This window comes from Sminthopsis crassicaudata, chromosome 4 (genome assembly GCF_048593235.1).
Source record: "Sminthopsis crassicaudata isolate SCR6 chromosome 4, ASM4859323v1, whole genome shotgun sequence".
NCBI classification, from domain to species: Eukaryota; Metazoa; Chordata; class Mammalia; order Dasyuromorphia; family Dasyuridae; genus Sminthopsis; species Sminthopsis crassicaudata.
The window spans coordinates 14,289,534-14,303,491 of NC_133620.1; the positions used below are offsets into that span (position 1 = coordinate 14,289,534).

The following is a 13,958-nucleotide window of genomic DNA, read 5'->3' on the forward strand; positions in this document are numbered from 1 at the left end:
TGGCTTTTCCACCTCCGGCTCCCACACGCACTCCCCCCCCCCTTTCCTCTCGGTAAAACCTGGGGCTGGCCACAGGGTCCCCAGGCCCCGCCCTGGCCCCGCCTCCTTCCATCCGTCTCTCAGGCTGAGGTCCCTTTAAGAACTCTCGCTCCCCCGCCCCGCCCTCGTCCCCGCCTCCGTCCATCCGTCTCTCAGGCAGAGGTCCCTTTAAGGACCCTCGCTCCCTCGTCCGGCTCCGCCCCCAGGAGGCTCCGCCCTCACCCTGCTCGCGGAAGGGCGGCGGAAGCGGAAGCGCGTCACGGGTGACGCGCCAGTTCCACCATGGCGGCCCCGGAGGCCGCGGCCGCCGCCGCCCCCGGGCTGCTGGGCGTCCTGTGGCTCGTGTCCGTGACCGTGAGCGCGGGGCCGTGGGGGGCAGTGGCCGCCGCCGCGGGGGGCGACGAGACGGTCAAGTGCGAGGACCTGAGAATGGGACAATATCCTCTGTAGAGGCGGGGGCGCGGTGGAGGGGCCCGCATCCTGAGCCTTAGAATCCGGCGCTTAGAACCCGGGCCCTTGGGGTTGGGTGGGGCTGTCGCTCTAGAACCCAGACCCCCTGCAGCCCTGGGAGGGGGAGCCTTACAACCTAGACCCGCCCCTCGGGAGCCCCCAAGACCCAGCGCCCCCCGAGGGGGCTGGAGGACCCACCAGCCCTGGCAGGGGCGGCTTAGGACCTAGTCCCACCCATCCTGGGCCAGAGAAGGCCCAAACCTAGAACTTTGGTGCTGTGAGGAGAGCCTAGAAAGCTAAGAACGTCGGCAGCCCTTGTGGCCTAGAACACAGCTTGGCTGCCGGGAAGGGAACCTAGAGCCCCAGCTGGTTGGTACTGGGGGGACCCATAATGTCGGTGCTGTTACAGGGACTCTAGAACATAGCGCCTCAGCGCTGGCGGAGCCTAGAACATCCCACCAAAACTGGGGCGGCACCCCAAAATGTGGCACTTCCTCGGGAGGGGACCCTAGAACATCACAGCTCAAGGGACCCTCCCCCCAGCCCCAGAACACATCATCAGGGCTAGGAGGGAACCCAGAAAACACAAGGGTCTTCAGCGTTGGGAGGGATCTAGAACACAGGATGTCGGAGCTGGGAGACCCCTTAGAACACAGGATCTCTGAGTTGAAAGGGACTTTAGAACACAGGATGTCGGAGCTCGTAGGGACGCTGGAGCACAGGATGTCGGAGCTGGGGGGAACCCTGGGGCATAGAACGTCCGAGCTGGAAGGGACGGTGGAACACCGGATTTCCGAGCTGGGCTGGACCTTAAAGCAGCAGGGGTCGGGGCTGGGCGGGAGCCTGGGCCGCAGGCTGTCCCTGCATAGGACCTCGGAGCTGGTGGGGAACCTAGAATACAGGACGTCCGAGCTGGGAGTCACCCTGCAGTATAGGAACGTGGAGCTCGGACGGACCCTGGAGTGCCGCCTGTCCGAGCTCAGAGGCTCCTTGGGACGCCGCGTGTCCGAGCTGGGCGAGGCCCTGGGGCAAGCCGCCGTGTCGGACCTGGGGGGGACCCTGGAGGTCATCATGTCCGAGCTGGGGGACACCTTGGGACACAGACTGTCAGAACTCGAGGGGACCTTAGAACACAAAATGTCGGAGCTCGAAGGGACCCTAGAACACAGGATGTCCGAGCTGGGAGGGACCGTGAGACACAGAATGTCCGAGCTCGGAGGCTCCTTAGGACGCAGAATGTCCGAGCTCGGAGGGACCCTAGAACACAGAATGTCTGAGCTCGGAGGGACCCTAGAACACAGAATGTCCGAGCTGGAAGAGAGCTTAGAACACAGGATATCGGAGCTGGAAGAGACCTTAGAACACAGGATATCGGAGCTGGGAGCCACATTAGAACACAGGATGTCCGAGCTAGAGGGCCTCTTAGAACACCGGATGTCCGAGCTGGAGGGGGTCTTGGGACGGAGGATGTCGGGATTGGGAGGCACTCTGGGTCGGCGAATGGCTCAGCTGGGAGCCACCTTAGAACGGAGGATGTTAGAGCTGGGAGGGACCTTGAGACAGAGGATGTCGGAGCTGGGAGTGACTTTAGATCAGAGGATGTCCGAGCTGGGCGGGGCCTTAGAACACAGAATGGCGGAGCTGGGAGGGACCCTAGAACACAGGATGGCCGAGCTGGGAGCCACCTTGGAGCACCGAATGGCCGAGCTGGGAGCCACCTTAGCACACAGAATGGTCGAGCTGGGAGGGTCCTTAGAACACAGAATGTCCAAGCTGGGGGGCGGCTTGGGACTTAGAATGTCCAAGCTAGAAGTGACCTTAGAGCACAGAATGTCTGAGCTGGAAGTGACCTTAGAGCACAGAATCTCAGAGCTGGAAGTGACCTTAGCCCACAGGATGGGCGAGCTGGGAGCCACTTTAGGACACAGGATGGGCGAGCTGGGAGCCACCTTTGGACACAGAGTGTCCGAGCTGGGAGCAGTCTTGGGGCGGAGAATGCCAGAGCTGGCCGGGACCTTAGGACATAGGATGTCACAGCTGGGAGTGACCTTAGAGCTTAGAATGTCGCAGCTGGGAGTGACCTTAGGACGGAGGATGTCCGAGCTGGGAGTGACTTTTGGACTCAGAATGTCCCATTTGGGGGCGATCTTAGGGCACAGAATGTTGGGGCTGGGAGGGACCTTAGGACGGAGGATGTCCGAGCTGGGAAGGACCTTGGGACATAAGATGGCCGAGCTGGGGGTGACCCTGGGATACCGAATGTCCGAGCTGGGGGGGACCTTAGGACATCGAATGTCTGAGCTCGGGGTGTCCTTAGGGCGCAGAATAGCAGAGCTGGAAGCCACCTTGGGATGTAGAATGTCCGAGCTGAAATCGACCTTAGAGCACAGAATGTCCGAACTGGGAGAGACTTTAGAGCACAGGATGTCCGAGCTGGGGGGAACCCTAGGACATAGGATGTCTGAGCTGGGGGGGACCCTAGAACACAGGATGTCCGAACTGGGGGGGACCTTAGAACACAGGATGTTAGAGTGGGGAGGAATCTCAGGCCATAGAATGTCCCAGCTGGGAGGGAGCTTCTGACAACCCAGGTCTGGAGGGGCTGCGGCCACAGCCTCGGTTTCTGGGGGGGAATCTGGTGGAAGGCTGAGCCCTGGGAGGGGTCCGGTGCGGGGGACAGCCAGTGTCCTCCCCGCCTGGGCGGCCCTGGGCCAGGCCATCCGCTTTCCTCCTCCCCGAAAAGGAGGCTGATGCATCTCCGCGGCCCCTGGGGCCCCAGCTGTGCGCTTGCAGAGCGCAGGGTCTCTGGCGCTGTTCCTCTTCTCAGTGCTTTGCTCTTCCCTCCAGCTTTCTCATCCGGCTCAGTCCCACGACCTTCCCGAAGCCCGCGCCGTCACAGTCAGTGTGCCTTAAGCTTGTGTCCTAAGTGCTGCCAAAGCTGTGGAGTCCTAGCCTTCTTAGTCTGTCTGCCCCCCCCCCCCCCCCCCCCAGTCTTACCCCTTTGCCTCCCTGCTGTGCGGAGGCAGTCCTGGGTTTTCAAAGGCAAGGCCAGGCGCCCAAGCAGGGAGCGGCCTGATGGTTAGGTCTGGCCAAGGAGGCCTGGGCTGGATTGTCTGGAAGGACGGTTGGCCGCTATCTGGTGGGGGGATGGACCCTGGAGATGGGGCCTGGATGAATGGAGGATGGGATTCTCTGGGTGTGTGTGTGTCATTCCTCCTTTTACAGGACTTGTCTTCCTAAAGTCTGTATCTTCCCTCTCCCACAGCTTAACGTTTAAAAATGTAAAAGATAAAAGGATGAATGAGAAACGGTGCTGCCCTCGGAAAGCTTGTGTTCTAGTAGGGAGCCATGACACACCGATCCCCACTGGAGAGAGTCCCATCCTCCCCTTCGTCCAGGGCCGCAGGCCAGGGGCTGCCTGTTGGGGAAGCTGCTACAGAAAATAGGGCGGAAGGCAGGGAGGGGTGCTTTCTGGGCTCTGGCTAGCAGAGGTTGAGAGTCTTTGTTTCCATGTGGGGAAAGGACCTAGCAAGCCTCTGGTATTGCTGTCAGAGGAGACGAATGCACTCCACGAGATTCAGGAACTTCTGTCGCTGGGCCTGCATGGCGTGCTGCTCACGGCCGGGAGTCCTGCCAGACCAAGTTTACCTCTTCTCCCTCAGCCTCCCCAAAAAAAGAATCAAGAAGAAAATAATAATGCAGAAGAAAAAGGCTCAGGAACTTAATATTCTGTATCCTGAAATGCAGGTGTTTGCTCTTAGGTTTACAGCCTGTCTCATCCATCACTGCCCTCCTTTTATGTTGCCTTAAGTTAAGGGGCATTCAGGGATGCTAAGTGGTTTGTGCCCGCGTGCTCTTTTTTCCTTTGTTTTGTTTCGTTTTTTCAGTGTGTGTGCTTGCACCGTAATCGAAATTGATTATTACGATGATGATGTTTAGAAATGCAATTCAGAGTTTTCCTTAACTCTTCTAACATATGTTTGTCGAGATCCTGAAATAAACGAGGCCACTCAGGAACCTGTTAACTGTACAAATTACACAGCTCATGGTAAGATGCCCACGTATTATCCAGCAAATTAAGAATAATAATAATACATTAAAAAAAAAAAAACTTCAGAGGGATGATCAGGATGATGAGGGAACAGTAAGCTCTGCCTTATGAGGTTTGGTTCAGAGATCCAGGCAAACTTAGCCTGAGCATGAGAAGATTTAATGGGGACCTAATGGTTGCATTTAGGTATTTGAGACATTGTCACAGGAAGGTCAGAGTTTGGATCACTGGTGCAAGTTACAAGAAGACAAGAGTCCGATCAATATAAGGTAAAACAGTGAGTTTTTAGAGTTTCCCCAAAGTAGAAGGGAGTCAGAGATCACCCATTAGGAGCCTTCTTCCAGCCCTAGAGGCTGGGAGATCACTCCTAGAAGAGGTAGTGGACAGCGTTTTGTTTCAGACTACATGAGCAAGGAAATCATTATCCCATTCTCTAGTCATCTGCTTCATTATCTGCACGCTATGTCAGAAACAGTTTTCTTGACTAATAAAACAGATTATGATTATGTTAATTCTCTTTTCTGAAGCTTATTTATTTTGGTCCTAGGCAGAATAATGAAAGAAACATTCTTTTCATTTGTCCTTAATGTAGTTAAACTGTTAATTTATTACAGAAATACCCGCACATAAAGACTGGTGGATACAAATGACCAGTAAAATTTAAAAAATAGTAATCATGAACTTCATTAATTATGGCGAGGATTAGTTCCATATGTGCCTTTGTACCTGTAAATTCAGTTTTACAAACATTTATGATTGTGCAGATCACTGATGATATACAGCCAGGGAAAAATGAAAAGATTGTATAAAGTACCCTGTTGTCATCAAATATAAATCCTAATAGAAGAATAACAACTAATACAATGGGTGTTAGTGGAGTAAGTCAGTACAGGGTCTGAGGAAGGAAAGCTGAGTGCCTGAGGCGATCTGGAGAAGCTCCCAGGAGGAGGTGGCCCCAGGAGTTGGATGAACAACCTGAGTGACTTCCAAGGTTTGGCTGGTTGTGTGGAAAGAGGAGGGATTTGAATCCAGACTCTTCATTTCTAATCCAGCTGTTTCTCTCATCTAGTCACCTAATTCTTTCCCTCTTTTTTTTCATCCTGGTTAAGTATAATCCTGATGGTGACTTTTTTCATTTTCATCCCTTTTTTCTGAAAAGGCTTTCTTTTCCATGTTCTCTTCCTTTTGTATTCAGGACTTTGATTCATACTCTTTATATTCTTCCTTAGTCTATTCCTCTTGCATTTAAAGTTTCTCAGATACTCGTTTTGAGTTGCCTTTTCTGAACAATTTCTTTGTTATTACCTTATAGATCTTGTCTCCTCTCTTTTTTTTTTCTCTTATTCCTCACTCTAGAAGTATCAATTCCTATAGGACAGAGAGAGGATGGGGTATGGGCCCGTGGTAGATAATTTCCTGTGCATCTGATTGTGTAGTGAATGAATTACTGTCCTCTGCCCTTATGATTCTTCCCTTCCTTCCTTCCTTCCTTCCTTCCTTCCTTCCTTCCTTCCTTCCTTCCTTCCTTCCTTCCTTCCTTCCTTCCTTCCTTCTCCGTCCTTCTCCTTCCTTCCTTCCTTCCTTCCTTCCTTCCTTCCTTCCTTCCTTCCTTCCTTCCTTCCTTCCTTCCTTCCTTCCTTCCTTCCTTCCTTCCTTCCTTCCTTCCTTCCTTCCTTCCTTCCTTCCTTCCTTCCTTCCTTCCTTCCTTCCTTCCTTCCTTCCTTCCTTCCTTCCTTCCTTCCTTCCTTCCTTCCTTCCTTCCTTCCTTCCTTCCTTCCCCCTCCCCCCTCCCTCCTTTCCTTCCTTCCTTCCCATTTGCCATGAAATCTCTCTAGATCTGTGCCTCCCATCCTTCTGGATGTCATCTGCATTCGGAGCCATCACACTTTCTCAAATAATGTCCTTTCCAAGCATCAGATCCCTGCCACTTTTTCCCAATGGAAGAGCTTCATTTCTTGTCCCATAACATCTACCTCATAAGAGTGTCCTTCAACAGGATCCCTTTCACCTGCTTTACTCATTTTAACTATTAATCTCCCTTCCCCTTACCTTTCTTACCTCATCCATTCTCCCTTTTCCTGAAATGTTTCCCAAGTTCATTTTTTCCTCATTATTTACCATAGACTGGATTCAGGCACCATCACACATTCCCCTTTATCTTCCTCATCTCTTGACTTTTAGGTGCGCTCTCATTCTGCTGTTTTGGCCCAAATGTAAAAAAGTAAAACAAAACTAAATAAAACCAAAACCATTGGATATTAGAAATGTTAGAAATTAGAAATCTGTGGGATTTTAGCTTTCTTTTTCACCATCAATTCTTTGATTTAAATTTCACTTTCACTTTTCTGTCCTTTAGTGCTTTTAGAAAGAAATCTATATTCTTTCGAATTTTGCCTTCTCAGATGTGTCTGATCAGTTTCTCCCTTTTTTCAGTAGGGTAATTTATTCCATGACTTGTGCTTCCTTTGGTTGCTGTTCTTTTTTTTTTTTTTTTTTTGTCTGTCAGGGATACCTGTAAAATTCATGTAATTTTTGTTTCTTCTTTTGGACGGTGTTATAAGGAGGAGAGGGTGCTAAGAGTCAATGTTTGTTTTTTAAGCCAGTTGAGGTTAAGTGACTTGCCCAGGGTCACACAGCTAGTAGTGTTAAGTGTCTGAGGCTGGATTTGAACTCAGATCCTCCTGACTTCAGAGCAGGTTATCTATCTGCTGTGCCATGTAGCTGCCCCCTGTTTCTTTTATTTGGGAAGTATTAGGAATCTTCCACTGCTTCTCTTTTGAATGTTGATCTTTTTTCATTGATGATTATGTTCAAGGGTGCAGGTTATGATACCTTGATTTGTATCTGGAGCTCCTTTGTTCTTTGGAACATATTATCCCATTCTTTTCCACTCTTTCTAGTGAGTATAGAATAATCATGTTATTTATATTTAAAGCTCTTCCACTTGGTTGCTGCCCTGGAGCGACTGTCTCTGCCTGTGTAAATCCTCCAGGGTGTCTGTGTTCTCGCTGGTCTAGTCTCCATTACTGTAGATCGAAGCCCAGATAGGCCTGCTGAATCCAGTGCACTCTGTAAATGGGGTTAGATTTTATAAACGTTATTGTCTCTGCTGTTTGAAAGCGTCATGGTGGTGCTGGCTATGTTGACCTGAAGTGGGCCACATGCCTTGCTCTCCAGCGCTACCAAGTGTGAGCCAAATGAGAGTGTGACTGAGGCAGAGGAAGTGCTCAGAGTGCCTAGAAGTGTGCGGGTGGAGAGTTTGGGGGAAACCTCCCGTGGAGAGGGGGAGATTGGCTCTTGAGCTGAGCCCAGGAGGAAGAAAAGTGTTCTGAGAAATGTTAAGCAGAGAGGGAGAATGGCAGGCCAAGGGGACAGTCTTCTCGAAGGCATGGAGGCTGGAGATGGCCTCATGGTACAGGAAGGTCTGGGAAGAGGGAGGGCCCTCTGTGAGGTCTGTGGACCGAGGCTGGAAGGGCTGCCTAGACCTGTGGACTTGTGTGTGCTGGGCCCGCCTGAACTCTTGCCACGTCTCAGAGTCCTCCGCATGAAGGTTCTGTCCAGGCCGCCAAGCTCCCCCATTTGTGCCCCAAAGAGGAGGGTACTGGACTCCTAGGTACTGTTGCATGTCCATCTGCTCAGTTCCTCTTGCCCTAGGCACAGTGGGAAGGGTGCCTGGTTTGGATTCAAATCCCAGCACCAGTTAATCAGGGGGACTCAGGGTCTTCCCTGCCGTCTTTTCCTTGGTCCCCAGTTTAGCCCGGTTCTTGGCACATGGTAAATGTCCATTGACTTTGCCTGTTTGGACCAGGCTCCTCTTCTGAGAAGCGTGGAGGTTCCTGGATGAGCCATATGCCCCCTGGTTCTCAGCCTGTGAGGCTGTGCGTTCACATCGTTAAGATCTGTGCGGAGTGAGGGGCCAGCTCCTGCAGCCCCGGGGGGAGATGAGGTGGGCTCATTGAGGGGCCGTGTGCAGGGAGCACCGGGGCTCAGTCCTGCCCCCTCAGCCCAGGGCAGGGCTGGACCAGTGTGTGCCTGCAAGGTGATCTGTGGGTAATCTTTTCAAGAACAATTAATATCTGACTGAATCCATGCAGATGAGCAGGATATTAGGGAAGGGGAACTTCTTTTAGGTCTAATCGGGGAAACATTCCCATAGGAAAGGGCTTACCAGTCTGTAAGAAAGACTCTAAGAAAAGAAGTGGCTTTTTCCACTCGGGGAATGGTCATTTTGGGTGTCCAGAGATTGTGGAGATGAAGATGCTCCTTGGGAGTTAATGGGAGTGGAGTACTCAGCCTAAAGGGTGTGATCGCCTCCTCAGACATTGAGTAGGAGGCAACTCAGAGTCACTTTGTTGCAGATTTGGGATAGAGTTAACTTTAAATTCATTAAAGTTACCTCCACCCCAAATCTGCAACAAAGTGACCCTGTTTCAACTGTTTCAACTTTGTTTCAAACTCCAGTGTCTCCAAAGGTTGTGAGGGAAAAAGTAATTTTGAAAATGATGGGCTTTGTGGGTAGGGAAATGTTGCAAAATCAAATCAAATAAAAAATGGTGACAGTATCACTTCTAGTGTAGACATGTTCCATCCCATAGAATGCAAGGTCTTTGAGGAAAAAGGGTAATTTCATTCTGTGTTTTTGTGCTCTTAGTACTTGTGTTAGTGCTTTCTGCTAGCGTCTTCCCAGTGCAGGCAGCGTTACCTGTTTCTGCTCACCTCTGCCCGCTCTTCCCAGCTATCCGCTGTCTCTCACCTTCTGTTATACTTTGGACAGTTTTTGTATTGACTGTGCATGTGGTCTCTCCTTCCCTCCTCCCCCAGTGGAATGGTGACTACCTGAAGACAGGGTCTGTGGTGGTTCCATCTTGGTCTATGCTTGTTGGATTGATGTGGAGGAAATCCTTGAATTGGACTTGGAAGCTGAGTCAATAGTCAAATGGATCCATGTCCTTAATGCTCTGAGGGTTCCCTCCGGTGATGCTACCAGCAGCTGTCTGTGCAGCTCTGCTGCTCTTGTCCCTTGGCACATTTGGAGGAGGAACTCTTGTGACTCGGTTTTACCTTGCCCCTGTGTTATCAGCCAGGTTGGCATTTCCCTTACTGTATTTGTCTTGCCTTATCAGAACTCCTAGGTTTCCAGAGGACAGGACTCTGTCACCTACTTTCTAATCAGCAAAGCACTCCTAGAGCAGAAAGCAGGGACTTGACAAGCACTGATGTAAATAAAGTCTAAAATTGTCAATGTGTGGGCTCTTCTGATGGACCTCAGAGTTAGAAGTCATAGGCAGCTTGATGGCAGATGCTTCTCTACCTCCCCAGCCTCTGAGTCGGGACGGTCTCAGGCACAATGCTGTCGTTCGTTGCGTCCAACTCGGGGACCACGAGGGGTAGTGTGGCCGACTGCATTGGGAGAGAAAGTTTCATGAACACGAATTGCCTCTGCCAGGGAATCACAGGCTGAGCCACCCCTCATCCCAACTCTGTCGGAAATAGTGGAATTTCTGACCTTCTGGATCAACTGGATCCCAACCTGAAAGGGAGTAAAGCACTTGGATCCTTTGTGGCTGCAAGTGTCCACTTCTTCCTTGCGAAGTGGAGATTGCAGGGATGTGGCATGTGACCCTGCGGATGCCTCTGGAGAAGAGGAATTATAGATTTTTAGGGCTGTAAGCTGATGATTTCCTGTGGGTGATTTGCATATGTATATACACGGTCCTTTACCTTTCTCTGGATCCTCAGTGCCTAGCATAGTGCCTGGCACATAGGAGGCATTCAGTAAACAATCATTGACTCTGAACTGTGGGTCTACAAACTTGCAAGTCATCATGGACTGTGTTGAGTCACCGCTGCCTTGTATTCCCAGGGAACAGCCATGGATTTCAGGAATCCCCTAGGAGAGAAATGATGGCTCCCTTTGTAGAAGTGCTATGTTGTCTACATCTGGAGCCTGGGTCAAAGAATGTTCTCATTGTATACATGCTTATTAATCACTTTCCTTTGTGAATCTAGTCCCCCCGCTCTCCAACTCCATAAACCATCCAGAAAAGGAGGAAAGAAGTAGTTCAACAAAACTTAAATCTAGATTCTGACAGTACACGGAGTATTCCCCATCTGTAGTCTTCCTCCTCTGCAAAGAAGGGATATTTTTCTTTTTCTTTTTTTTTTTGAGGCTGGGGCTAAGTGACTTGCCCAGGGTCACACAGCTAGGAAATGTTAAGTGTCTGAGACCAGATTTGAACTCGGGTCCTCCTGAGTTCAAGGTTGGTGCTCTATCCACTGCGCCACCCAGCTGCCCCTGAAGGGACATTTTTCTAATGTCTTCTCTGGGACCAGGGTTGGTCATTCCAGGATAGAGTCTGTTTCAGATTGTTTTACCCTGAGAAAAATGTCATAGGCTTCAAAACTTTGGTAGTGTAGTGAATGTGATCTTTTCTGTGTGTTTTTTGCCTTCAGCTGCAAACCACAAGTGGTTGCTCTGGAAATCTCACGTGAGGGTGCCATTGTGAGTTAGGGCTTCCCTTCCCTTCCCCTGCCATTATATACTATGAGAGCCAGAAAACTCCAAATGAGAAGAGGAATTGAGGAAAAGAGGTAGGGGAAGGGGATGTGCATGAGAACAGAAAACTGTTAGGACCATGAAAACCGAGGAAAAAGGGCTGTCCCCAGAGGCTAGAAGAACGTGATTGGGAGAAAACCCAGATTTGTGTTATTGCTTCCTGAAATATTAAAGTGGTGAAGTTGGGAAATCGAGAACATTTAAAAAGTATTTCATGGAGGTGGGTATAATTTCCTGAAGAAACTCCTTATGTCCTAGGGATTGACAATATGAGTTCTTGTCAACTGTGTAAATCAGATGCCTCTTGGGTTGTTAGAGAAACCGACATAATTTGTCTCTCCGATGTCTTCTCCATGCCTGGTACATAGTAGGTGCTTAATAATGGTGTCAAGACATGGAAGTGGTGCTTGTCGTTTTTGAGCTCTGTCAGGCCCCCCATGTTGTCAAGGCTTTGGATGTGATCCCAGCAGTATTCGGACAGTGGTGAGGGGCAAGGGCCCGGCCAGGAGTCAGCAGATTTGGCCCAGTTCTGCCACGGTTTCTGTGACTGTGGGCAAATCTCAGAATGCCTTAGTTTCCTCATCTGTAAAGGGAAGGGATTGAATCTGCAAGGTCCTTCTAGCCCTAGTCTGTGGTTCTCTGCTCTTCAGCAAGTCCCTGAACCTCAGTCCTTCATTTGTAAAGTAAAGTGGGACTTGCTGACCTTAGAGGCCCCAGTGGTCCGTGTGCTTTGTAAGGACCAGCCCTTGAGCGGGGAGAGGCTTATCATTAGCGAGCTGGCACAGAAAGAGACCAAACCTTTGTGTGACTTCCATCTGTTCTTCCAGTGACAAGGGGACAAGTTGTGTTAATAAGCTTGCTTAAGTGTGGCTGTCACTGTAACATTTGGCGCCACTATGGGCCCCCTCTGCTGCCCTAGCCCCAGATGTGATTTGTTGAAGGGTGGCTTATAAACATTGCTACAATTATAAACAATGAATAGACTCAATATATTGACGTTGGATCTTTATTAAATGGGCTTGTTTATATTTTTTGTCCTTTTAAAAAATATCTCATTAGCAGCGTGACTTCTGAGTGAGTGAGGATGTAATTTAACTACAGTCAGATCGTTAATGCCTTTTCCCAACTCAAATTGCCACATATTTGCTTATTTGTGTTTAGGTTGTGTTTTCCTACTTAGCTTTCTTTGTGTCAGAGGCCCCCTTGGCCCATGAACCCCATGGCCTCCTCAGAATCCTATTTTTAAATACGTTACCTAAAATATAGAGGATTGCAAAGGAAGCCAGTAGAGTGAAATGGAAGGTGTGACTTTTTCCCCTCACACATTCATGGATGCCAGCTAAGAGCCCTTGTCTTGGTAGAATGTAAACTTAAAGGAAGGGCTACAGGAGGTCTGAGGTCTGGCTTTAGTTCTGATAATGAATCTAATGATGAACATTTTATTCTCATATAGGAATGAATGAAGATTGCACGGTATATTTCCAGTGGGTTGGAGCCAGGGACCACATTTTACATGATTATAATTTCAAATGGTGTGAATCCAGTTCCTCAGACTGTGTCAGGGCACTCTTTACCTCAGTAATCCAGACCTCCATATGTCTCACTTTGGTAGCAGAGTGCCATGCACCCAATGGGCACTATATAATGTTTACAGATTTGAATATTTTTGAGCATCTATTTCACAACTAAACTGTCACCATGTGCCCAGTGGTCTGCAGAACATCTTCACTTGTCTGGAGGAAGGCATTGGAGTAAAATTGGTGTGTGTTTGCACAGCCTGTTTGCTTGGAGAAAACATAATTGTTTCTTGGCTTTTTCTTTTTTTAGTATCATGTTACCCAGCACCCAACGTAACTTGTAAGGACTTTAGCGGCAATGAAACCCATTTTACCGGAAGTGAAGTTGGTTTTTTCAAGACCACATCTTGCCGTAATGTGTAAGTAAACCATTTACTTGAGGTTTTTTTCAAAATTATCTGATTAATATTTACATCTTGATTGCTTGAGAAAGATGAATTAACTTAGGGGGAAATGTAGAACTCCTGTGACTTAGCAAAATAAATGGAAGTTACCTTTAAATGTATATAAAGCTGCCTTTACCCCTTGCCTGGAAGGCACTGCTGCTTCTGGAGGCCTTTCCAGGACTTGGGCCATCTTACCCTTTGCACCCGCAGTTACTTTGAATCTGCTTTGTTGGGTCTCATTGCTAGAGGTTTTCAGGGCAAGGCTTCCAGTCACTCTTGACCTTGCTGCTCAAGATCCTGTTCTTCAGCTGTGAGTTGGACGAGGAAACCTCTAAAGGCCTTTACAATTCTGAGATTCCGTGATTCTGGTTCTCTTCCAGAGAAAACGCGCGTCCTGTGGACCAGAGAGAAGAGTATTTCTTTGTCACTACAGACAATCAAAGTAGGATCACTTCCCTGGTGGGAAGGAGAAGTTACAAGGGGGCCTCCGTCAGCGGGCAGTGAGGGCTTGCCCCCGATGTCTGGGCTGTCCAATGCGAGACTGGGGTGGGGAGGTCTCAGGCAAGTTATGAAGGAATGCCTGTCTAGAGAGGGGAGATCTGTGAAGGAGGGAGCACAGGGGGAAACATTTTCTGGCCGGTATTTAAAAAGCCACACATTGTTGGGCAAAAGGAACCTTTACCTGAGTTTTCAATGATTATTTATTTAGCCCCTGCTGTCTACAGAGTATGTAGGATGGAAAGATAAAACATGGCCCCTTCCTCGGGCCTCAAGGAGGGAAGCTGATAAATGACTAATGCAGAGGAGACCATGGCGAGAGGCCATCTGCAGCTCTTGTGATGGTTTCCCTGTGGAAGAGGGATTAGTTCTGGATGGAGGATACAGCTTTAGACATGATG

General features: G+C 49.4%; 1 protein-coding gene across 1 annotated transcript in view; it reads left to right on the top strand.

Annotated features, from left to right (window-relative positions):
- The first annotated feature begins 288 nt into the window (after positions 1 to 288).
- Positions 289 to 13,958, top strand: part of TM2D1 (TM2 domain containing 1) — a 38,004-nt gene continuing 24,334 nt past the window's right edge. Inside the window, exons 1-3 of the mRNA XM_074265780.1 lie at positions 289 to 476; positions 4,464 to 4,537; positions 12,924 to 13,032. Coding sequence (XP_074121881.1) covers positions 322 to 476; positions 4,464 to 4,537; positions 12,924 to 13,032 — 338 coding nt within the window. The 5' untranslated portion in view covers positions 289 to 321. The remainder of the gene's footprint in view (positions 477 to 4,463; positions 4,538 to 12,923; positions 13,033 to 13,958) is intronic.